This window comes from Durio zibethinus, chromosome 9 (assembly GCF_047325235.1).
Source record: "Durio zibethinus cultivar Kanyao isolate XHJ-2024 chromosome 9, ASM4732523v1, whole genome shotgun sequence".
NCBI lineage: Eukaryota > Viridiplantae > Streptophyta > Magnoliopsida > Malvales > Malvaceae > Durio > Durio zibethinus.
Genome location: NC_143170.1, coordinates 3,652,952 through 3,675,911, shown reverse-complemented (window position 1 = coordinate 3,675,911; position 22,960 = coordinate 3,652,952). Strand labels below are relative to the sequence as shown.

General features: G+C 33.1%; 2 protein-coding genes across 33 annotated transcripts; one reads left to right on the top strand and one right to left on the bottom strand.

Moving 5' to 3' along the window:
• Positions 1 to 3,761: 3,761 nt before the first annotated feature.
• Positions 3,762 to 11,969, top strand: LOC111307008 (uncharacterized). 32 transcript variants are annotated; one of them, XR_002692147.2, is made up of 8 exons: positions 3,762 to 3,886; positions 3,983 to 4,094; positions 4,641 to 4,702; positions 5,348 to 5,401; positions 5,611 to 7,875; positions 8,383 to 8,534; positions 8,630 to 8,730; positions 9,354 to 10,100. XR_002692147.2 is itself a non-coding variant. In XM_022905120.2 (7 exons), the coding sequence occupies exons 5-6, from the start codon at positions 5,889 to 5,891 to the stop codon at positions 8,576 to 8,578; spliced, it is 2,031 nt and encodes a 676-aa protein (XP_022760855.2). In that variant the 5' UTR covers positions 3,762 to 3,886; positions 3,983 to 4,094; positions 4,641 to 4,702; positions 5,348 to 5,401; positions 5,611 to 5,888; the 3' UTR covers positions 8,579 to 8,604; positions 9,285 to 10,100. The 32 variants fall into 32 exon arrangements, 20 of the variants coding, with proteins under 20 accessions (XP_022760855.2, XP_022760864.2, XP_022760845.2 ...); XR_016345037.1 differs by lacking the exon at positions 9,354 to 10,100 and adding an exon at positions 8,928 to 9,151 and having other exon boundaries at positions 8,630 to 8,809; XR_016345033.1 differs by lacking the exon at positions 8,383 to 8,534 and having other exon boundaries at positions 8,535 to 8,730.
• On the bottom strand, positions 9,139 to 12,872 carry LOC111307130 (aluminum-activated malate transporter 9-like). The gene is made up of 6 exons (XM_089765533.1): positions 12,399 to 12,872; positions 12,054 to 12,194; positions 11,634 to 11,903; positions 11,339 to 11,478; positions 11,071 to 11,217; positions 9,139 to 9,926 (listed from the first exon to the last, which is right to left on the bottom strand). Exons 1-6 carry the CDS (start codon positions 12,688 to 12,690, stop codon positions 9,294 to 9,296), a joined length of 1,623 nt encoding a protein of 540 aa, XP_089621659.1. The 5' UTR covers positions 12,691 to 12,872; the 3' UTR covers positions 9,139 to 9,293.
• Between the last annotated feature and the right edge of the window lie 10,088 nt (positions 12,873 to 22,960).

Genomic DNA, 22,960 nt, shown 5'->3' with positions numbered 1-22,960 from the left:
TTTATTATGAAATTTGTTGATATAAAATATATCATTAGCATCTTGAACACATATCTACTTAGGCTAAATTTGAATTTCATCGCATTTCACAACGATGCAATTAAATTTATAATATCATAAATTAAATTTAAATATCAATTTCAATAAGATTCATTTAATATAAATTTTTTATTTAATTTTTTTCAATTACAATTATAATAATTTTTTAAATTATAACTATAATAATAATTATTATTATTTTTAATTTCATTAACTAATATCATCCTATATGCAAACAAAGCCTTACATATTATTTTTTCTTTTTGACAATGTCAACTCATTATCACTTGCAAGCTTTCTCCCATTTTTTTTCCATGAATTCCAACAAAATCTCAACTAGATTTAAACTTATTCTTTAAATTGATATTAATTATTAAATCAAATGTTGAAAAAATAAAATTTCATATAACTTGTGTAAAAAAAATAATCATAAAAGAAGAAGCAAAGAACAATTGAAGTTATTGTACGACCTGCAGGAGGTGCTGAATGTTAAACGAAGAAGGAAGGATTTAAAAGGTCGGAGAGAAGATCTTGTGGGACCCTTTTTGTGGCAGATGATGTACAGACAAGAAGCTTTTTCATGTGACGCAGACAACGATGCAATCTTAAACGATAAAGTTAAAAAATAATGATAATAAATGATGATTCTAACAATTTACTTTTGATTGAGTTTGGTACGTAGTGTGCCATCATCGTCGCAAGTGTACAAGACCGAATAATAAACCGCATATTCTAAATTGAAATTAAAGCAATAGGAAAACCCAAATTGGTGGTTGGCTTTTGGTTGTCCTCCCATTTAACATTTTCCTAAGATTGATCCAAAATAATAATAGTAATTGGAAAGTAATTACTGTATTAAATTAATTGGATGGTCCAAAATTCACCGAGAGTGGGTAGGTATTATATTAGAAAATATAAATTATTCTCCTAATAAGACTAAGGTTACCTAAAGAAAATAAGATCAAGACTTTGGTTTAATTAATTTTTTATTAAAAAAATTCACAGTATAAAAATAAAAAAATTATAATTATTAAATTTTAAATTTTATATATGCTAAATATTTTTTTTAATATTAATAATATAAATTAATTAAATTAAATTTCGAATTCACTTTTATCAATATTTTATACACAATACAATAGTATGATATTGTGTTTCGAAATCACAAATGTAATGTAATGTTACCATTTTTAAATCAAATTCTAATTTCAAATAGAAAATTTTTTGTTTAAATAAAAATCAAAATTGATTCTAACTGCATTTTGTTCAATTCAATCACTCAAATTATTAATTATTTTTTTAAGTAAATTTATTTGTTATAAATGTAGTATAGAATTTGAAAAAAAAAATGATTGAATTATTCAAGTAAGAAAATTTAAATGTACTTTAAATTTTATATCATTATTTTTTGTTTTGTAATTTTTACATTTAGATTACTTAACACATCCAACAAATCTAATGTTAATATCTGATTTTTTGTTTTTTTTTTTTACCTTGATTGCTTTTATTATTTCCATGCATACAAAAATAGCCATTGTAGTTGATGTCACTTTTGACTGTGATTTCCTTACCAAAAAATGTAGGTGATGGAATTTTTTTTAGCGTAAGGGACCTTCCTTAGAGATGAAGATCGGACGGTAAACAGTGAAGGATAGGTCTCTACGTGTCAAAATTCTGATTGGTTTGAGAGATTAAAAGATAATGGAATTGATTCTTTGACTCGTTTTTGGTTCTTACGAGATTTGACGTTTCATCACTTCTCTCTTGTACGAGCACCACTCTTTTCGTTGAACGCTTCATCTTGGTCCGATTCATAGAATACATTTTTATATAATGAGAAAATTTTAATTAAAATTTTTAATTTATATATTTTTTCATATTAAATGTATGCAAAGCACCGTATGACTATATAAATTTCTTTTATTTTGTTCAATTAATACATAATTTTTATTAAAGAGATATAAATTTACCATCATATATTTGTTAGTGATTCAAATTTATCATTAATCGAATAGTTTTATGATGATTTTTTTTTGGTTTTGGAGTAAATTTATTATTATACTTTAAATTTTGGAACAATTAAAAAATGTTTATTAGAAAATTGTTAGAACACTGTTTTATTGTTCAAAAAATAATTTTGAAAATGATAAAACAGGTAAAAAAATTATGAAGCTAAATTCCAAAATATTTTTATTTTATTTTTTATCATAGTATTTTTATTAATATAATGTCACATAGTTAAAATTTTTACTTTTATTTTATTTTATTTCATTGTAACATTTTTTACTACTTATAAAAGCATATCATATATTTTTAATTGTTATTGACCTCTTTCATGTCATATTTTTTAATTTTTTTGAATTATAAAACAAATTTTAACAGAATAAAATTAAAAAAAAATTATAATGATAAAGATTATTATGATAAAATTATACAAATTAAAATATTAATAATAAATATAAATTATTTACATAATAAAATAATAAAATTTTATTTTATCTTATAATTAAACGAACTCAAATCGCGCAAAGGTGCGAGTTGTTGACATAAATATTGGCACACATGGACGTTTAAAATTTAAAATGATAATCTGCGGGAAAAAAACCGCTAACCGCCGCCGTAAGCAAATCCAGCAAGGCGGGTTGTGGGGTCCACAGTCTGTGGAAGGTTGTTTTTAATAGGAGCGTGGGTCCCACTAGAAGAAGCGGGGAAATTCGAATCACAAAGAACGGTGACGAGCCGCTGCCAACAACCAATAAGAAAGCATCCCGCCACGTTGACGTGTTGGAAATTTATTTTTGATTTGTCTGATTTGGTGTGGGAAGGGGGGGAGGGGGCGAGGGGGAGGCGGGATGGACTAGGGGGTGTGCGTTGGCCACTGGGAGATCGATATCGCGTCGCCACGCAAACCTAACCGTGACACCTGACCCGACCTTAGACTTTCAAGTTAAGACAGCAGCCTCCATCTATCCTTTGCTGTCATCACCCATTACGTTAGACTTCAAGACAAAGGAAAGCAGTTTTTGTTCCCATGCAGCCTGTCCTTGTTTTGATTTCGATAGGATAAGGATGAATTTTATTTTATTTTATTTTTTTGGTTTTAACTTTTTGTACTTTTTAATTGGACAAATTAAAAAAAAAAAGAGTTTCCTATTTATTTTTACTATTCATAATTGAATTTTTTCGATTGTTTATCAAATATACTATTAAAAATATGCAATGAGTAAAATATTTTGTGATTGTTCGAACTTAATTTTATTTTAAAAATATTTTACACAAAAACTAAACATAAATACCATTAGAAAATATAATTGTAGACGAAAGAGTTACAAATAATATAATATGAGTAAAACCCTACACTTGTCCTCGTTTGAAAAAAATAAAAAAATAAAATTTTATGGGTGAAACTGAAGCATCAGTTTCCTAGTAGCCACATATTTCTTTAAAAATTCATTTTCTTCCTCTCCAACTTAACTATAGTCTACAAAAAGATTGATGTTTTAATTTCAAATTGAAGTTTTAATGGTAAGACATTTTTTTTGGCACCATTAGGAGTTAAATCAAAGGAGTTGTTGACAAAAAATCATGATTAATTATATCTTCCTAAAACCCTAAATGTAGCACGTGCAGCTAAATCATTGACACGTGCCAGCACCATCTGAAATTCCACCCTTTCACGACCTTTTTAGCTACCCTCTCCCTCTGTCTCCCTTTCTCTCTCTAACTCGCTTCATGTTTGTGCCTTCTTTTCTCTCCCCATCTTCGGTACGCCCAAAGCTCTAAAAATCCCTTGCCTCTGTTCTTCCGTACGCTATTTTTTCCGAATAAATTCATTCCAATTTAAAAGGTAATTTTTCAATTTCATTGTTCCTATCAACAATTTTCCTTCTTTTTTTTTTTTTTTTGAATTCGAATGATTAATCTTCTCTAAAATCTCGTCCAGGTTCATAGTAGCTCAGTTTTTTAAGTAACTGTCTTATGAATCAGTTAATATCTGGTTCTGTTTGGCTGCCGAGAAACTCAAAAGCTTGGTGAAAATTTACTGAAAAACAGAGGTTGGTTGCTTTCTTTTCTTTTCTGTTTTGAACGAAGAGGCATGAATTTTTATACAACCTCAATTGAGCTGAATACAACACGTTTCTCTTACTTGAGTTGAAAGTGAAAAGTTTAGCTTCTTTTTTCTTTTCTTTTGGAATCATGAAGGAAGAAATCGGTATAATCTTTCCTTTCCCTTAATTTTCTGCTCTTTTCTCAGCAACCAAACAGGTTTCCTATCCGATATCTGTGTTTATCAGGATTTGTTGTTTTGTTTTTTACCCAATTTATTGATAAATGCAAATCCTTTAAACTCTGCATCTATTTCTTAGAAAATTCCGTTTAGTTTTAAATTATTTACTCAAAAAATATTGAGGTACTTAAAAAAAAAAATCATTTAAATTGAAACTTTTTTCTATTAAGTCATTTTACTATTATGAATCCATTGCCAGCTCTATCATAGATCTCTACTTCATATTGTTCTTTTTTTTTTTTTTTCAATTTTTTAATTCCTTTAGTGATTGCTTCAATTATAATTTCTTACTGGCATCTTTTTTTTTTTGTAGGATTTCTGGATAAATACCTTATAAAGTTGGAGCTATCCATAGTGTGTCTTTTCATAATTTAAGTAAGTTTCTTTAAATTATATGTTTTTCTGTTGAGTTGGTATTGGCAAAACACATACTAGCTCAGAGGGAGTTTAAGTAGATCAAAGATGCTATTAAAGTTAGAGACCATATATATATATATATATATATATAAATATTTCCTCACTTTCTCAATAATGAAGCTGTAACACACTAGTTTTTGTTTTGAATGTTATGTTTGATTCATCACCTTGGTTTCGACCCCATTTCTGATGCTATATTTAGCTGTTTATGAAATCGAAGAATAGAAAGGAGAGCTAATTGATTTTCATACTTTGCATTACTTGAATATCCTAGAAGCAGAATAATAAAATGAATTTATTCCTGTCTATGTTAGATCAAATTTGGTTATCTATTTCACGTGCATAGCGTGCTTTAAATTTCTTATATAGTTCTCCTGCATTTGGATATCTAATGTTATTGAAATTTATTTATTTGTGCTATGCTGTCACCATCTCACAAAAACTAACCGGCGCTTAAGAAAATAATAGAACTTTCCCCTTTTCTCCCTCTGTTTATTGGCATTTATTCCACCAAATCTCAAACATGTTATGCCCATTTGTATTAATTTATACTGCTGTGTTCTTTTTGTCTCCTGATAGTGCAGATTGTTCATTCCTTGACAGGGATGCTGTCTGCTTTGGCTGGCTGACTTCTTAATTTGTGTCTGGTGTAATAAGGTTATCTTTCCATCCTGTGACATGTCAGCATATATATGTGCATGTTACTAACATTATGTTTTAGAGCTGTAACCTTTTTAAAAAAATCAGCAGATTTTAGCTTGATAAGAAGCTAATTTTGTTTTCCAATGTTTTAGTTTTCCTTATCTCAAACATGGTTGCAGTCTATTCTATTGAGCTTCAACTTTCTTATTCTTATTTTGTGACAGGATGGTGGAGCACCATGATGTTGTTTTAAACTTGCCTGGTCTCCAGAGATTTATCTTCTTTTGCTACAACTGATTGGCTAAATTTTGGGTTAAATCACTTTTAAGCAAATGGATCGCTGTGACACTTCAGGATTTGTTAGTGGGGGTGGGATTTACTCACTCAACAACATATAACCTTAGTTTTGTGGCTAATTGTCTTTACCCGGAAGTCAGGTTGACTGCTCTATTGCAATTGAGATTTGGTCTGCATATCATTATTTGATTTTGGCTATCGCTAGATGGACACCAGGTTCTCAAACTTGGGTTTTGCTGCTAATTATTCTTTGAATGCATTCAAGACTTTGGGTAGTTCAATGCAAGTTGGAGGAAATGGAGGTTCATTTAGCACAGATACTGTTTTACATCTTGATTCCCCTAGCTCTTCAATTCCTTACATGTTCACATCAAAGGGAATCAAGCAGAAGCGGAGTTTGATGGATGGATCCATCAGGGAGCAAGTTGGGTTGTCATTGTCTCTTGGGCTAGGCCGCTCCTCAAGTTCCTCAGACAGCAAGGGGAGTTCAATAACTGCTTGTGCTACCACATCTTCAGCCAAAGAAGCTGATGAAGAGTCCTCTATGGATATTGAATTGGACTTTACTCTCAACCCCAAGAAATCTGCTATTCCAAATCTGAAAGGACTGGAATTGCAACTAAAAGTGGACTTGGAGTTAAGTCTTTCCACTGGGTCTTCTGAATCCGGTATCACTACTGTCCATCTTATCTCTTCTCCTATTCAGTCAGGTATAGAGCTGCCAATAGCAAATGATGGGGCCCCAAATGCTGATGAAGGATCTACTTCATGTCGTTGGAAACCAGGGATTGTTTTGCCACCATGGCAGAGTTTGCTAGCAAAAGAGACTAGCATCTTCTTCGAGGAGGTTCCAAGAAGCATTGATCTTTCTCCCATTGTTCCAGACCTTTCTTCAAGCATGATTACTACTCCAAAATGCTCAGTCACCTGCACTTCCGGGATAAAACGGCAACAACAGCCACAACACCGCAGCTCTAGTTCAAAGAGATGTCAGGTTGAAGGATGTGGAAAGGGGGCCAGAGGTGCTTCTGGCCGTTGCATATCTCATGGTGGTGGCAGGAGGTGTCAAAAACCTGGTTGCCATAAGGGAGCAGAGGGCCGGACTGTGTATTGCAAGGCCCATGGTGGTGGTCGGCGATGTGAATTTCTTGGTTGCACAAAGAGTGCAGAAGGTCGTACTGATTTCTGTATTGCCCACGGTGGTGGTAGGAGATGTAGTCATGCTGGTTGCACTCGAGCTGCCAGGGGCAAATCTGGACTATGTATACGTCATGGTGGTGGGAAGAGATGCCAAAAGGAAAATTGCACAAGGAGTGCTGAAGGCCTCTCAGGACTCTGCATCTCACATGGAGGTGGGCGTCGATGCCAATTTATAGGATGCACAAAAGGGGCACAAGGGAGCACCATGTTCTGCAAGGCACATGGTGGTGGAAAACGATGCACTTTTCCGGGGTGTACCAAGGGTGCTGAAGGGAGTACGCCTTTCTGTAAGGGTCATGGAGGGGGGAAAAGATGTGCATTTCAAGGTGGTGGGGTTTGTACAAAGAGTGTGCATGGAGGAACCAACTTTTGTGTAGCTCATGGAGGAGGTAAGAGGTGTGTGGTGCCTGAATGCACAAAGAGTGCTAGGGGACGTACTGATTATTGTGTTCGTCATGGTGGAGGCAAGAGATGCAAGTTTGAAGGGTGTGGCAAAAGTGCGCAAGGTAGCACGGATTTTTGCAAGGCGCATGGTGGAGGAAAGAGATGCTCCTGGGGCCATCCTGGGTCAGAATATGGCAACCAACTTTCAGGTCCTTGTAACTCTTTTGCAAGGGTTAAGACAGGTCTCTGTGCACTACACAGCGGCCTGGTTCAGGATCAGAGGGTTCATGGTGGTGCAACACTTGGGCCTATTATCCAAGACCCTAAACTTAGCAAGTCTGGGAAGATAAAAGAGATTGTTACTGCTGAGAACATGAATGTTGACATTATGAAAATGGGCAGTGGCGTAGAAGCTTCGGCAGGCATAATTTATTCTGGTTTGAATCACTATGGAGTTCCTGCTTGTAAATCTGTAGGCAAAGGAGGCTTCTCTACTTTTGCTCCTGAAGGTAGGGTGCATGGAGGGAGTTTGATGGCAATGCTAGCAGGTGGTTCTGGTCTTGGCTCAGGCAACAGTGAGGGTTTGGCTGGTGATCCATCAGAGCCAGGTAAGTCTTTTATGGTGCCCAAGAACTGGATGTAAGTTTATTTCACAACTATTGTCAGATTGGTCTTCGAAGTTGACCTAGTTTCCCTGCTTGTAGATGTCCTTTGGTTCTAGTTTGTTAGTCCTTAAGCGTTTGAAAACTATCCTCAGTCATTAGTCTAGACAGTGAGGACGAAGAGCTTCAGTAGTCGTGTGCCAATTTGGGGGATCGGGTAGGATGCAGCTAGCAATGAATCAGGCCTTTGTTCTTTCTTGTAAATATTTATGTATGTCCAGCAGGTTGTTGTGAATACAGGGTAGTGCCTGTAAGGTCAGTCAGTTTGTCGAATATTATGGTTATAATAAAGGTTTCATTGGGATTGTATTTATCATTAAGCTATTTTGGTTTCACTTACCAATTATGGATTGCTTTCCTGGCAAGACATTTTCAGATAGCATGTAGCTTGTCGTAAACTTCAACTTATGTTTTGAAGAATGATTTATTGCTTGTGTATTGCGAATAAAGTAGGATGGAGCGAATAGCTGTGACAATTAATTTTCTAGTGTGACCACGGGATTCTTTATGCCCCGAAGGGCTTATACGAATTTTGACAGCTGAATGTGGATTTCCCACGCACTGTTGGAGTCATAGCGTTAACATTGATTCCGTTTGCACTGCAGGTCTATCACTTCTCTTCTCCGCCTTTCCCCTTCATTTCTGCTAATAATGGTTTCTGGTTCTCCAAATCTGGTGATCAGTCTCTCCCCTTGTGCAGATTTTTCCCTGTTGAGAATTCTTTCTCTGGTTTCTTCTGGCCATTCTGTTTCAGGAGTTTTTTTAGATCAAACTGCTTGTTCGCATTTCTTCAGCCATTCTGTTAAGTCGCTCTTAACCTTTTAACCCTCAATTTTGATCTATCCTATTTTACATCCCTCCACCTTTGCTTGATTCAGAGGTGATTATTCCTATCATGTTCTCTGGGTTCTTTATTTTTATTTTTATTTTTTTCACTCCTTCAAACTAAGCAAAGGATCTAATCATGTGATTGTCTTTTGCATCTCGCAATGGCCCAGCAACCGTGCGATTGGGCCTTCCCTCCACTGGAAGAGAAGGAAAAACTTAATCAACTATCATTTAAGACCAGTCTTGAAAATTGCATGTTGCCCATAGTCTCCAAATCTTCAAGGACTTTGCCCCAAGCATCTCTACAGACTTTTATAAGTGAAAGCTATGTGAAATTTGTTTTGTGGATTCCTTTATACATATATATAAATGAAGTTCTGATGAAAAGGAAAAATTAACTTTATTTTTGGGTTATTTCAATTTACAACATCTAGAATCCCTCTTTACTCTCTCCATCTTGTCCCCGTTTGTAATGGTATATTATTGTATGGACGCATTACAACATAAAGTTTTGTATACATGTGTAGATTCCCCCTCTATAGACCCTCGTGCTTGAACTTTGCCATCTTTGAAAGTTCATCAACTGCTTCTACCAGGTGATCAAGCCTAACTACAAATTCAATGAGCAACGAGCTAAAGGTGGCAAGTGATAATGCTGCAGTGGTCTCGAGAGCTCTCATCTTAGGCAAAAAGTCTGTGCTAAAACCTCCTTCTTCTTCGAAGGCATCCACCTCTCTGGATGGCCAAGAATGCATCCTTCGAGATTGTTTCCTCATCATCTCATGGTATGACTCAGTTTGTGCGGGCGGGAGAGTCCCTGACTGCATGTTTTGTGTTAGTTGATTTGAGCTCTTTCCAAGGCTTGTGCTGTCAATATCATGCAACTGGTCTGGGAGGTCATAAACGATTGATGATAGAGCGTGAGAAAGGTCTGGAAGTGGTTTGGAAGAGTTATCAGGAGGGTCACAATGGGCGGTGAGGAGGTATGAATGCATGTCTATGGCATGTTGGAGTCGCTCGGTTGAGCTGTGAACCCTCTTTAGCAGGGAGGTTTTGAGGCCTCGTTTCATGTTGCAAATGTCTTTGCCCAAGCTCCTCACTAGCTCTGCTGCCTGGTTTGTTGCATCTTGGATCTCTGATTGGAATGTGATTCGGAGGTTGTAAGGTGCCTGAAAACCAAGGAAGAGGAGCTTAATCAATTCATTGATGCCATCCTGAATTTGGAAATTCTCTTCATGTTAGTTGTTATGCTCATGATAATACTTTCTAATGACTTGTTCATATTGACCGAGACAAAAATAATCTTCTTTGCTCTTCTTGCTGAAATATCAGCTTAAGATTAAACTATCTTATGCACTTTTATGATCTGGCTTGGTAGAAGGCATCAACAAATAGTGATGCGGGTTTTACTGATCTGCCAAACACAAAGGTGGTTCAGAGCTTCTCAAGCAATGATGACGAAATCTGATATATGGCTTATTTCGTGTTCTCATTTTATCAGATTAGTCGAGGGAAGTTCTGGTAAGGTATCAGGGGAGGCCAAGGTACCTTGCAAAGACTTTTTGTAGACTTTGTGTTGTATAGACACTTTTTAGTCGAGGGAACTGCTCTATCTTAAATTTTAATTTAAGGCAACAGCTTCTCTTTGTAGACACCAGTTATCTACTAGAACTACCTTGAGCTCCCTCAAAGTCAGAAAACTTAACGACTCATTCGCCTATACACTTTGCAGACTATTCAAACAGTCCCCTCTTTCCCATTTGTATCTGATAACCGGGCTAGTCCATGACCCATCAAAATCCTTCATTCTCTCCGACGTTTTTCTTTTATGTGGCAGCAAAAATATTAAGCTGCCAAACAATGATTTCTTGTTTTCTCTTGAGCAATTTGATAAGGACCAGGTCATAGGAATATGCCTATAATTGTGGCAACATTGCCACTTATATGAGATACGAGAACAAAGAATAAACAAAACGGGATGCCTTCATTATTTTAGACTCAGTGAGCCAGTATTCATATGTGACGAACCTGAATGCATGCCAACTTGAGAACAAACGCATGGTATAATTCCTAACTATCTTGATTTATGGACCTTACTGATCTCTTTTCACCTTTTTAGAATTCCTTTTTTACAATAAATCTAGACCATTGATTTTATTTTTTGTTTTCGCAATCTTAGGTATATTCCTGGGCTGCAAGCAGTCCTGTGGAAATGGTTCTGATTCTGGTAAAATGGAATGCGAATATTCCTGTATTTACTATGGAAAAGTGGCAATACACTTGTAAGCGCGGAAAAGCGAAGTGGGGGAATACCTGAATCTGAGAGCGAAGAACTCCATGGAGTGCCATAACCTCATAAGCACAGTATCGAAGAACTGCTCCAACTTTAACATACTCTGACCATGGATAGAAGAAGTGTCGGAACCTGCCATGTGGGGGCTCCCATTTTGCTGCATTAGCCTAATGATCCAAAAACTGGTCAGAATCAGAATTAGGATTATTTAAAGCACTCAAAGGGTGATAAAGACAGAAAACTTGTCGAGGAAAAAAAGAATATATGCAAGGAACATGGATAAATTACCAAGGACTCCAATTTGACAGAAGAGTTCAAAGTGGTTCGGCATTTTCTGTAGGCAGGTTCTTCTGGGAACTCATCCATGACTGTCTTTGAGAATTCCGGATGATCTAACCCGTCATCTTCGAAATATTTCGTCACACATTCTGAAATTTCCATTATGATTGAGTTCTTTGATGACAGTTCCAATTAATAGCACTTTTTACTTTCATCAAGCTATGACCAAGTCAAGTCTTTCCATACGTGAGCTTGAGTATGTTAATTAAAGGGATATGAGAGAGTTTTCAAAGTTGCTAATTACCTTCAAGTGCGTCAGCCAGTGAGTTAAAGCTGTTGACTAGCTCTTTGTGCAATTGTTCCCCAGCCCATATTGGAAAAACAAGAACGTTCACGAAGACTGCAACAAAACCTCCAATGGCAATAGAGTATAGCCTATCCATGGCAGTTCTAATTGGATTCCCCATTCGATATCCAGAGATTATTATCAGGCAATAGGTGAAGAGTATGACCCGGAAACCATATTCATAAGGAACAAATGATGGCCATAGTTTCATGAATGATGTAATAGCCCCTATGCATAATGTTCAACAAATATGCCTATAATTAGAATATGGATTTCCACTTTTAGTTTTTTTTTCCTCTTTTTTCTTCATTTTAAGAGTACATTGATGAAAATAAAAACTATTTCATATAATTTCGAATGCATATATAGAAGATATACCGATGAAGAAGATGCTAATTCCGATTATTATAGGCTCAGCAACCGGACCACTACGTAGAGCTAACTGAGCAACTGCAATGGCTAAGATTCCCGCTAGCAAGCTTCCAAGTGCTCGGTTGAATCCTCGATTAAAAGTTGCCCCTTGCGAAAATTCACAACAGTTAGATATATAGGAATGATACATATGTTTCTGTGCTGAAATATGTATGATAGTTGTGTTTACTAGTGAAGATGTGAGCATACATGTAGCTGATTAGGCTTTTCACGGTGTTGGTTTATGCACAATGTTATGGCCTATGAACATGAAATCATGATTGTGTTTAATGACGATGTGCACATACATACCAACTGTGTATTCAAACATGATGGCAACAGTGAGGATGGACCAAATGATATCGGTTCCAAAAATTTCATAAGGTCCTCGAAGTAGTATAAGCAAAGAAACTAGTAGAACAGCCAGTCCCACTTTGAATGAGAATGTTACTCTGTTACTATCTTCTCTGCAAAATTCCCAAAAATTCCATATCCAAGCTTTGCAGGAAAAGCCCTGGAAGCCAGAATTCTTGCCAACTTCTGGCTGTTTGACTTTAGGAGCTGGTGGAATGTTGATCTCAACACTGCCCTTTTTGCCATTCATTCTCCAAAGAAGTAATATAAGTTCTTCCAACCTGTCAGCCTACTTTGCTTCAAGTTCTCCTTGATGGTTGAGCTTGTTTAATTTGAATTCTCTGATTAGATTTTCGAAGAAAATTAGGAATTACAGGCAGATGATATTGGCACAGCCAGAGCCAGAGGAGGTGGGGAGTTGAGTTTGGAGGTGGGAAATGTGTATATGGATGGAAGATTATAAAGGGAGTGCAAGCTGAGTTAATTTAGGTGCAACTGGGAAATGAAAGTATGTCTAGTCAGGATATGAAATGCAGAAAAAAGAATTATACGGTAATAATAGAAGAGTAGATGGAGCTAAAAACTCAGGATAAAGATGCTTAATCTCAACAATGTTGCATGGATGGAGAGTTGGAATCTAAAATAATGCATGGCACTGCATTTTTCAATAGCCACGTTTTCTCCTATAAATTTCTTTTCTTTTTCGAGATTTTGAAGTTAAAGTAATAAAAAAAAAAAATTCCCTGCACCATAAATACTCTTGTATGATAAACTTTTGATCTTCGCTTATTTTATCTGATACAACAATTTTCTTTTGGAATTTGCATGTTTTATTCTATATCACTAAATATAATCAAGATCAAGTACTGCAGACCTTACATTTCATAGCTGCTTGATTTACATTCATCTATCATAATCTACCATGGGAACATCATTGTCATCAGCTGGTTGTCACTTGTCGTCAATATTTGGAGTTGGGTACTTTTTTTGTCTTTTTTTGTATAAAAGAGGTCGTGGATTAGGGATAGAAGAAATTACAAATTGAGACCTGCTAAATGTGATTACATGAACTAAATGTCGCCTCTTAAGTTGAAACTTGTTAAATGTCGCTTCTCAAAAATGATTGCGTGACACAATTAAACTAAGCCTCGGTTCATGGGGTGGGTAATTTAAACCTGAAGCTGTGACTACTCACAATTGAGAGGCTCCATTTGAGAAGTATACCTTGAGTAAGACTGCTTAAAGTAATCACTTCGTATTAGAATTTTCTCCAATCCTTCATCATCTGCAACATTCATTGGTGCTATCCTGTTCTTGATGATTTAAGCATATAACTATATATTCTTTCGTTTTCTATAAATTAATATGAATTATGAGGTATCTGATTATGTAATATATGCTTTTATATCTCATTTATTCCTTAAATTTAATTTAGGTGCTTATGCTATGTATTATTCCTTCACAGTTGCCTTCCTTTTGTTCTATCTCCCTAGTTGGATTGGTTGTATTGCAGTTAACGATTTCTTTGGAAAGGAATAAATGCTGAAATTTTTCTTGTAGTCGATGCTGATTCATTGATTATCATTTTACATTGACAATGCATTTCGCTGAGCATAAATGAACCATGGATGTACAATAAACTCTGTGGTTACATGCACAAACATATATAATACTGCTATTTAATAACTGCTAAGATTATTCTCCAGAAACAAATTGACTAATTGAGAAAGGTTTATATGTATATATACAAATTGAGGAAGCTATTAACTGTACTGAAAATGTGAAATTTAGTTGAGGAATATATGCCAGGAATAAATCAATCAGTGTTTCTTTCCTATCACATGAGAAAATCAATAAATTGAAAGATAGCACAGGTGACAAAACTTTTGACCAAGACACATGGAAGTTAGCCAACAAAACATTAAACCTCGCACTTACGAGGTAAATTTAAAATCCATAGGGTTATAAGATTTTTTTTTTTCTGTTTAGCTTAGGTGCATCCAAATAGCAGACATTCTGGTCAGGTGTGTATTCCTCCAGGCAACCCCTTCCCTACATTGAAAATTTATGACCAAAGAGAAAAATGAACGAAGATATTGCAGGATGACACTTTCGAAGATGAAATTAAATTCTGATTCTACCGCCAGGCTCCATGGGAGCCACCTCCATGTAATGGGAACCTGCAAATTATTATATGCTATACAGATTTTGCTCAGCTTAAGCATGCCTGAGAAAAGTCAACCTCACAACCACAATATGAAAAAAGATAATCTAATTGAATGATCAGGTCACTTGATTATGTCTGGTCATGATCCGGTTTGCAGCAGTTTGCTGTTGCAATTTTGCTGAAGGGCCACTAAACTTGAATTTTCTTACTCAAAAAACTCTTATAAGGTACCAAGTGCCCTGAATAAGATGTTAAATCTTCACAAATCTTCCAGGTGGCTGCTCGTGTATGTTTTGTCGTTTCAAGCCCAAACCTGTACGAAATTTTTTTTTTTTTTATTTAGTCTTCTTTTGTTCAGGGAGAACTTCCATGTTAGGCCAAGAGGCTAAAATGCTTCTTTTGATTATTCTAAGATGCTATCTATTGAATATAATCTAATCATGATTATTTTCTTTTATATTTTCTATTCTGAGGCAGATTTGAGATTCCATATTTTTTTTAGGCCGATTTGTGGATATATATTTTCAAAGATCACAGATGTGAGATTTCCCTTCCACAATTGGCTACAGAAATCATGCTGCTTGCCACTGGAATTTGTTCCCATAATTTTTCTTGATACATCTTAACCTAGCACTTTTTCACATGACGAAGCAAAGTTGATTGTCTGATTCCATATCTCATTAGCTCCGAGCACGAAAATAACATAAAATCTAACAACGAAAATAAGACCTGATCTTTCTCCTCCACATTTGGATGCCAGTTTGTCTGCATTTGCAAGCAGTCATTATTCGGCTTTGCTTTTGCAAGAGAGATGAAGAAAAAATACTCATTGAAATTTGTTTAATTTTGTGGGATTTAATTCTTGATTGCCTTGGCATGATCTTTCAATGATCAACAACTAATGCACCAGGAAACAAATTTGGTAGAAATTTGCTGATATTATTGCATATATGTTGCATATATGACTTGATAGTTGATATGAAACCCAGATTTGTGATTTTTTCTTCATTGTCCTAAGAGGTGAGGGGGAAAAAATTACAATCTCTTTCAGAATACACAGCAATTCATATGTCATACCCAACATATTGGAGAATTGGATGCCTAAGGTCTTGAAAGCTGGATCCCAACTATTTTATGCTTCCAAATCTGCAGGGACTTGAGCAGAAGCAAATGGACCAACTCTGCTTGGAGTAGTGCTCCCCCACAACCTCGTTGAATCGGTGTATGAATATATATTCAGATTTCAGGGTGGCATTTCTCCCCCTCATCAGTCAGTTATCAGTTAAAAGCTGATCGATTCCGTTCGTAATCAGACATAGACTCACCCTCACTGCATTTATGTGAAACTTGGTGTCTTTCATGATAATCATATCATTATTTGTCCATGCAGTGAATGAAAATCAAAGAGCCAATGCTGTGACTATGACTATATGACTATGAGTTTTCATGTGTCCAGTTTTGCTTTGCGATTTCGAGTTGTTAGCACTTTTTCATTCTCCGTAACCCTTTAATTTCCCCAAGGCCTGGTAAGTAATCGGTTTGAACCAATTTGAGCTGTTTGGCCAATGAGAAAGTTGCTCTTTTCTACCGATTCTCGTGCTGCTCATAATCAAGTTTCAAGAATGGGTTTGATTTACAGTTGAAGAAATAGAGCACTTGACACTATTTAAATTCACTGCAAAAGAAATGTATTTGCAGAGAGTTTGAGCTTGAGCTATGATGTCCTATGCTCTTGCCTCACAACAACGCAAAAAAAAAAAAAAAAAGGAACCCAACAATCAGATTATAGTCAATTTAGATTTAGACCTTGGAAGGGAAAAATAAGTCGCAGGGGTGAGAAAAAAGTATAAAAAAAATAAAAAATTGATTTAAAATGGTAGTATTTAATCTTGTTTGAATTAATTTTTTTATTCTATTCGGATTAAATTTAAATGTTAAATATCTATAACTATAAATAAAACCAATCTCCAATTTCATATTACCAACATACCTCAGCAATGTCTTAAAAAAGAAATCCATGGGTAATTTTGAAATAAAACAAATCTATAAGGTTCTTTCATATCCTCTTAAACTCTTCTTATTTCTCTTCAATTCTTGTTTATAGGTTTTCTCAAACACTCTCTCAAACCACAAGGAGTTTTTGAAAACAAATTGACCTTTAAGAAATATGCCAAAATTTGCGTTTTTTTTTGGTAAGTCATTTGTCAACTTAGTTTTGAGTTGATCTTTACGTTTTTGATTTGATTTTTTTCAAGCTTTTTTTTTTTATTACTTTTTTTATATAGATTTTTTATTAAGTCATAAACTTTTGGTTTTCATTGTTCTTTTTTGTTTTTTTGATAATTTTTTGAAATGAGTATTGATTATTGATTGATAAAGTTAAGGGTTTGATTGTTTAGATTAAAATTTTTTACTATTTTTTTAATTTGGATTTTGATTTTTTGTTGAGTTTGAACTTTTTCATGAATACAATGAGCATTACTTGAAAAGATGGTTTGTCAAATCGTTATACTACTAAATTTATGTCTTTGTTTTACAATTATTGAAGCTCCTGATTTGAGAGAAAATGAGAAGGAAAAGGAGTGGATGGTTCTGGATGGTAAAAAAAGTGTTCAAATCATATTTTAAGGCCTTGCATGCAAAAAAGGTAACTAATTTTTATTGGTTTTTGGATTTTTCCTTTTTTATTCACTGATATGATTGCTATATTTCTAAGTAATTAATCTAAGACATTTATGTCAGCACCTTTCAAGAATTTTTTTTTACTAAAAATTTCATTTTAAGATAGCTTTTCAAAAAACCAAACATCTACATTCAAAACATTTTGATGGTAATGAAATAAAGCCTAAACATGTAAATCATTTAGTGATGATTAAAGATGTTGATGATGATGAATCATAATGACGATCAATCATTGAATATTTTTCTTTTTAATATATTTTTTGCTTTTTTATGCATGTATGGGTCTTTTATGGTGTTTAGAAGGATTTTGTCAGTTTTGAATTGCTTTTTTTTTTTGTACCATTTGCCAATATAACAACATCATTAGGGTTTTCACAACAAAGGAATAGAGTAATAGTAGGCATAGCAGTGATGGTTCTTAGGTGCCAATCTTTTCTTTTTCTTTTTTGCAAAAATTTGTATTTTCATTGGTTATTTTTCTATTTTGTTTGAATTTTTTTGACTATTTGTTCATATCCACATTGATTTTGTTTTATTATTCCTTGAAATGAAATGGTACTAGTTCGATTTTTATTTTTTTATCAATAATTGCTTATTAGGATAAATGGGTTTTTCTTCGTGCTTAGATTTTGTAGGTTTTTATTTAGTGATAAGCTTTATTAAGAGAACCCATTTCATTTTTTCTATGTTGTGTTTATATTTTGAGGGTTTTCTATTTCAGGACTGTTAGATATGTAGAATTTGTTTCAAATTGATTTTGGTTTGAAATAATTTTAACTAGAGATAGGTGAGAAAATATGATTTTGATTTGATCATATTTATACTTAATTATAAATTGTATATATTCATAAAAGATGAATTTTCTAATCATTACCTAAAAAAAAATTTCTTTATAATGTATCAAAAGTATAGACAGAAAGAGACTATATAGGAGTGAATTATTACTTTTTGGTAGCATGTATGATTTAATATTTAGCTAGAAAATTAAAGATTATTACTATTTAGTTAATAATAACAACTCAAACAAGTGAGTCCCAATAGATAACTTTTTTTTAAGCAGTTTCTTTCTATGTAATTTTTTTTTCTGTTTCTTGATACAAATCTTTAAGAAAAAACTTAGTTCACTTTTTGTATCAAGTGTTAAAGAAAAGGTTTACTTTTTTTATTGTATTCTTTGTTTCTTATAAAGAAAGAAGCCATTATAGTGTTTTTATAGGAAGAAGGGCCCTGTAATTTATAGTATAGTAAATATTGTTTTTATTTGGTTTAGCTGAGAAAATTCAGGGGAAGATTCTGGATTCTAGATTTTTTTTTTTGCTACTTTTAAAGTTGGTTTTTTCTTGGTTTTATGTTTTAAAGGTTTCTATTTGGTTGTTGAGAAAACTAAGGTGAAGAACGAGGGAATGTGTTGAGAAATTCAAATGTTCTTGCTTTAATTAAATTTTCAGTATTCTAATTTGACAAATAAAGAAAATTTTTTGCTTTCTCTAATTTTTTTTTTCTTAGAAATCAAGCAGAACATAAAAGTTCAAGACTCAAATATTTCAATTTGAAAGCTTCAAACTCAATTCCTAGAAATATGAAAATTTCAAATTTTGAGTGTGTGATCTTATTATTACTGAATTCTAATTCTTAACATTTTTTTACAATTATCAACTATTTTTGTTGTCATTTCACTCATGTAAGCAATTTGCCATACTAGAACAACTTGACTGATCTTTTTTTTTTTTTGTCAAGATTAATTCATTTTTATTTTTAGTTTTTTTTTTTTCAGTTAATTTCAAACATAAAAATATGTACTAGCTCCCTTTCATAATCTCATGCAATTTATTATACATTTTTTTAGGTGAAAACAACCTGCCAAAACAAATCAGTAATTGAATTCTTTTATTTAAGGTATGCAATATGTGATTTTTTCTTTTATTTCATAGCCTTTTTAATCTAATTCCTTTTTTGAATTAAACTTGGTTTAATTATAGAATATGTATTGAGTTTTTTAGATTTTTGTAGTAGGAGATTGAGGTTTGAAAAGAATGAAAAACTCAATCTCAAATTGAAGCTTTTACATTGTGAGTGAAAATGAGAAAGATAAGGAGAAAGTGTATAATAGACATAAAGGTGAAGATGATGGAAACAAATCTGATGCTTCTGATTATTCAACTAAAATCTAGTAGCATAACAAACCCAATTCCTACAATACTTTACGGCCTCAAAGTTATAGGTCATATATCTTTTTATATCTTTACATAATTTACTACTCTTATATAAAACTTTACTTTATTTTGATCACTTTTATTTGTTAAGTCTTATAGTCATAGCAACCTAGATTATGATACAAAGTAAGAACTGTCAAGCCAAAAATATTTTAATTTTTTTCTTGACTCTTAAAAAAACAGAAGATAAATAAAGAATGAGAGCTTGCTAAAAAGCAGGAGCTTGAAGTTGCAAGGAAGAAAAAAGTCGAGAACCAAGTAAGCAGCTTTATAATTTGCACAATTCTCATTCATTTTGGAATTTTATTAAATCCAAAAGTTTTAATGTGAATGATTCTAATCTTGGTTTTTATTTTTCTTAAGTTGTATTATATTGAAACACACATGTTTTGGTAGCTTTATTAAAATCCTTACAAAGTTGAATAGCCTTCCAAGCCATGGCCAATAATTTTATGGCTATAGGGTTGACTTGTAAGTTTTTTTCATCAATCCGACATTATTTGAAATGTGAGACAAATATTGTTTAAAATTTCTCTTAGATGTTTCATTTTGAAAAGCTGAGGCATATGTTTCTAAATTTTAATTGATTTTCAATTCTGTTTCAACTTTGAAATTGCTTTCATGTTTGTTTTCTTCTCAATTGAAGGTGTTTTAGTCATTGAAATTAGAAACTTTGAAGAGATTAGGCCATTAGACATCAACTTGAAGCCAAAAAATTTTACTTGGTTAAAAATTATAGATCTTTTATTAATGGCTAGTCAGCCATAATTCAATTTACTGCTTTAATCTTAATACCAAAAATTTGGTGTGATATAGGACAACCTAGTTGGAACATGATATAACTATGTAGAGGATATAGAGTTATTGGTGAAAACTAATGATGAATCAATGATTGATTTAATTACTTTGCTGATAAAATTGTTTAATACAAATAAAAGCCTCTAGAAGAGTCTTCTATATATTGTGGCAAAGTCTTATTGAGGAAAATTTGTAGTCACTGCTTGATTATCAATTCTAAAAGTTATTGAAACTAAAAATTTGAAACTAAAACTTAGAGGTAAACAACTGTTTGAAGAAATGCTTGACTTTGCTTCTTTTAGAGAAAAGAAAAACTTTGTTTTGTATAGAAAATTGATTTTTCTATTACATATTCATGTGAATTTGAAGTTTTTAATTGTAGGAGTTGCTTTGGGAGATTGTTGAATCTCCCCGAAGGATTTTATGGTAAATGACTTCATTTAAATTGTTAAATCCCCAGTATATTTAACTTGGCATTAGATTTTGAATTGAATACTTGCATTGGCATCCTCTAAAGATTTTCTTTTAATCTGGATTTACAATATTTTTAGGGGTTTTTTCTCAAGGATGTTTCACAGTTAAACAACTATGGCTTGAAAAATTCAAATAAAGTACGAGGCTAAGGTAAATGTACTTTTTTGTTTGTACCTATATAAATTTGTTTTTATCAAATCCCAAAAGCGTCTAAGTTGTATTATGTGGTCTATAAGCATCAAGAAAAAAATTGATTGAATTGAAGCGAGAGGTAAAATTGAAAGGAAGGTTCTATGCCAATCCAAAAGTTAAACTTTTATTTATCATTTGAATATGTGGGTATGTGTTTATTATGACATTTTATTGGTTTATGAATCTAAATTCTAAATAATAACATGTTATGAATCTTTGTTTTTAGTATCTATGTCATGCATCTAAGGGCAAGAAAGATCTTCCAGCTCTTGCGATTAAGACATGTAGCTTATTGATTCTTTTCTAAAATTAAGAAAAATAAAGGTTATAAGAATCAATTCCTCACTTTTCCCTATGTGTGCATGAAGTGAATTTTCCTTTGAAAGGTTAGATGTGTCTTAAGATATTTGGTTAAAATAACCTTGCTCTTTGGATATTTTAATGTCGGTATTCATGTGCTAATGTTTGAGATATTTTGTTTAAAATTCAATTTTAATATGTTGTTTGTATGGTTTGAAGCTGTTGAAACTTTGGGCAATTTGTCATTTAGATAATGCAACTCAAAATTGAAAGTTAATGTGGTAATTTTTTAGCTATTGTGAACTTATTATCAAACTTGCACGTTATGCTACATTGTCATGGTAATTTTGGATCTTTCTTCCTAACATTGTAGGCAGGGATTTAAATAGCGGTCGCAGTCATGTTTTCGGTCGCGTAACATTTGTTACGTTTTCGGATATAACGGAGATAATTACGATCACTGCGATCATCACGGTCGTGAAAATTTTTTTTTTGCACAATTTATTATAAAATATAATAATTATAATTATAATTATAAAAACTCTTATTCAATGATTTTAAAAATAATTTATGACACTCTATGTTTTTTATTTTTTAAAAAAATTATTCACAATTTTATTTAGATTATAAAAAGCATTCATATTTGGTTTATCCATAAAATTTTTCTTGGCCAAGTTCGTATTCAATATTAATTCTAGACAAATTAAATATTAACAAAACATAATATGTTAAATACCAAGCATTTAATTTAATAAAATTACAAACTTAAAAATATAATAAATTCAAATTCCATCAACTACAATTATTGATACATATTTCAAATTTACCACATAGTAGAATGACGAGGAGGATCAGATTCTCTATCTTCACTTTGAGAGCCAAGTTGACTCCATCTCCATCCCTGAGACCTTTGTTCTTGATACATTTGAGGTGGATGATATATTTGAGGATGATACATTTATGATGGAGGGTACATTTATGGTAACTGATACATTTGAGGTGGAGGATATATTTGAAGAGGTGGAGGATACATTTAAGGTGGATAATAACCATATGGAGGTGGATAACCATGAAGAGGTTGAAAATTATGTTGTTCTAGTGGATAGTAATGTCTTTGAGTACTAACAGATGATTCACTATACTCAAAGTTACTAGAATTTGGTCTCTCACCTGAAAATGAAGAACCTTTAGAAATTTCATAGTGGTGCTTCTTCGTTTTTCTTTTTGATCAAGCTGTACGTGCACTTTGAGCCTCACTAGATTCAGCAAATGGATTTCTTCCGTATTCTGTCATATTAATAAAAAGTTCACCAGTAGCAGCAAGCCCAAATTCTCCTTCAAGTGGGCTGTAAGGTCGATTTGCATCCATATTATCACCAAAATTCACACCATCACCATTACCATCTCCATCACCATCATCATCTGGACTTAAACCACCACCATCATCACTCTGACTTGGTGTTGGACTTGAACTTGAATGAGACACATTCCTTTCTTGAGATTGACGTGATCGTTCAACATTCATTTCATTATCAGAATTATCTACAAGCAACCAATCAGAGTTTTGACCATCTAATAGAGGATTTTCTTTCTCTTGCAACCATTCTGTTAGTGGATCATCATTTTTAAAAATATGGTTAAGGCTAATAAGATTAAAACTATTATTTATTTCATCAATGCTCATTCTTTTCTGA

Bases quoted from the DNA above. Each gene is read 5' to 3' on its own strand.
- LOC111307008 (XM_089765523.1), top strand. From the start codon at position 5,889: ATGGACACCAGGTTCTCAAACTTGGGTTTTGCTGCTAATTATTCTTTG. The intron at 7,876-10,936 runs GTAAGTCTTTTA...TCGCAATCTTAG, and splicing joins TGGTGATCCATCAGAGCCAG to GTATATTCCTGGGCTGCAAG.
- LOC111307130 (XM_089765533.1), bottom strand. From the start codon at position 12,690: ATGAATGGCAAAAAGGGCAGTGTTGAGATCAACATTCCACCAGCTCCT. The intron at 12,195-12,398 runs GTATGTATGTGC...AATTTTCGCAAG, and splicing joins CATGTTTGAATACACAGTTG to GGGCAACTTTTAATCGAGGA. The intron at 9,927-11,070 runs GTATTCCCCCAC...CTTGGTTTTCAG, and splicing joins TTCTTCGCTCTCAGATTCAG to GCACCTTACAACCTCCGAAT.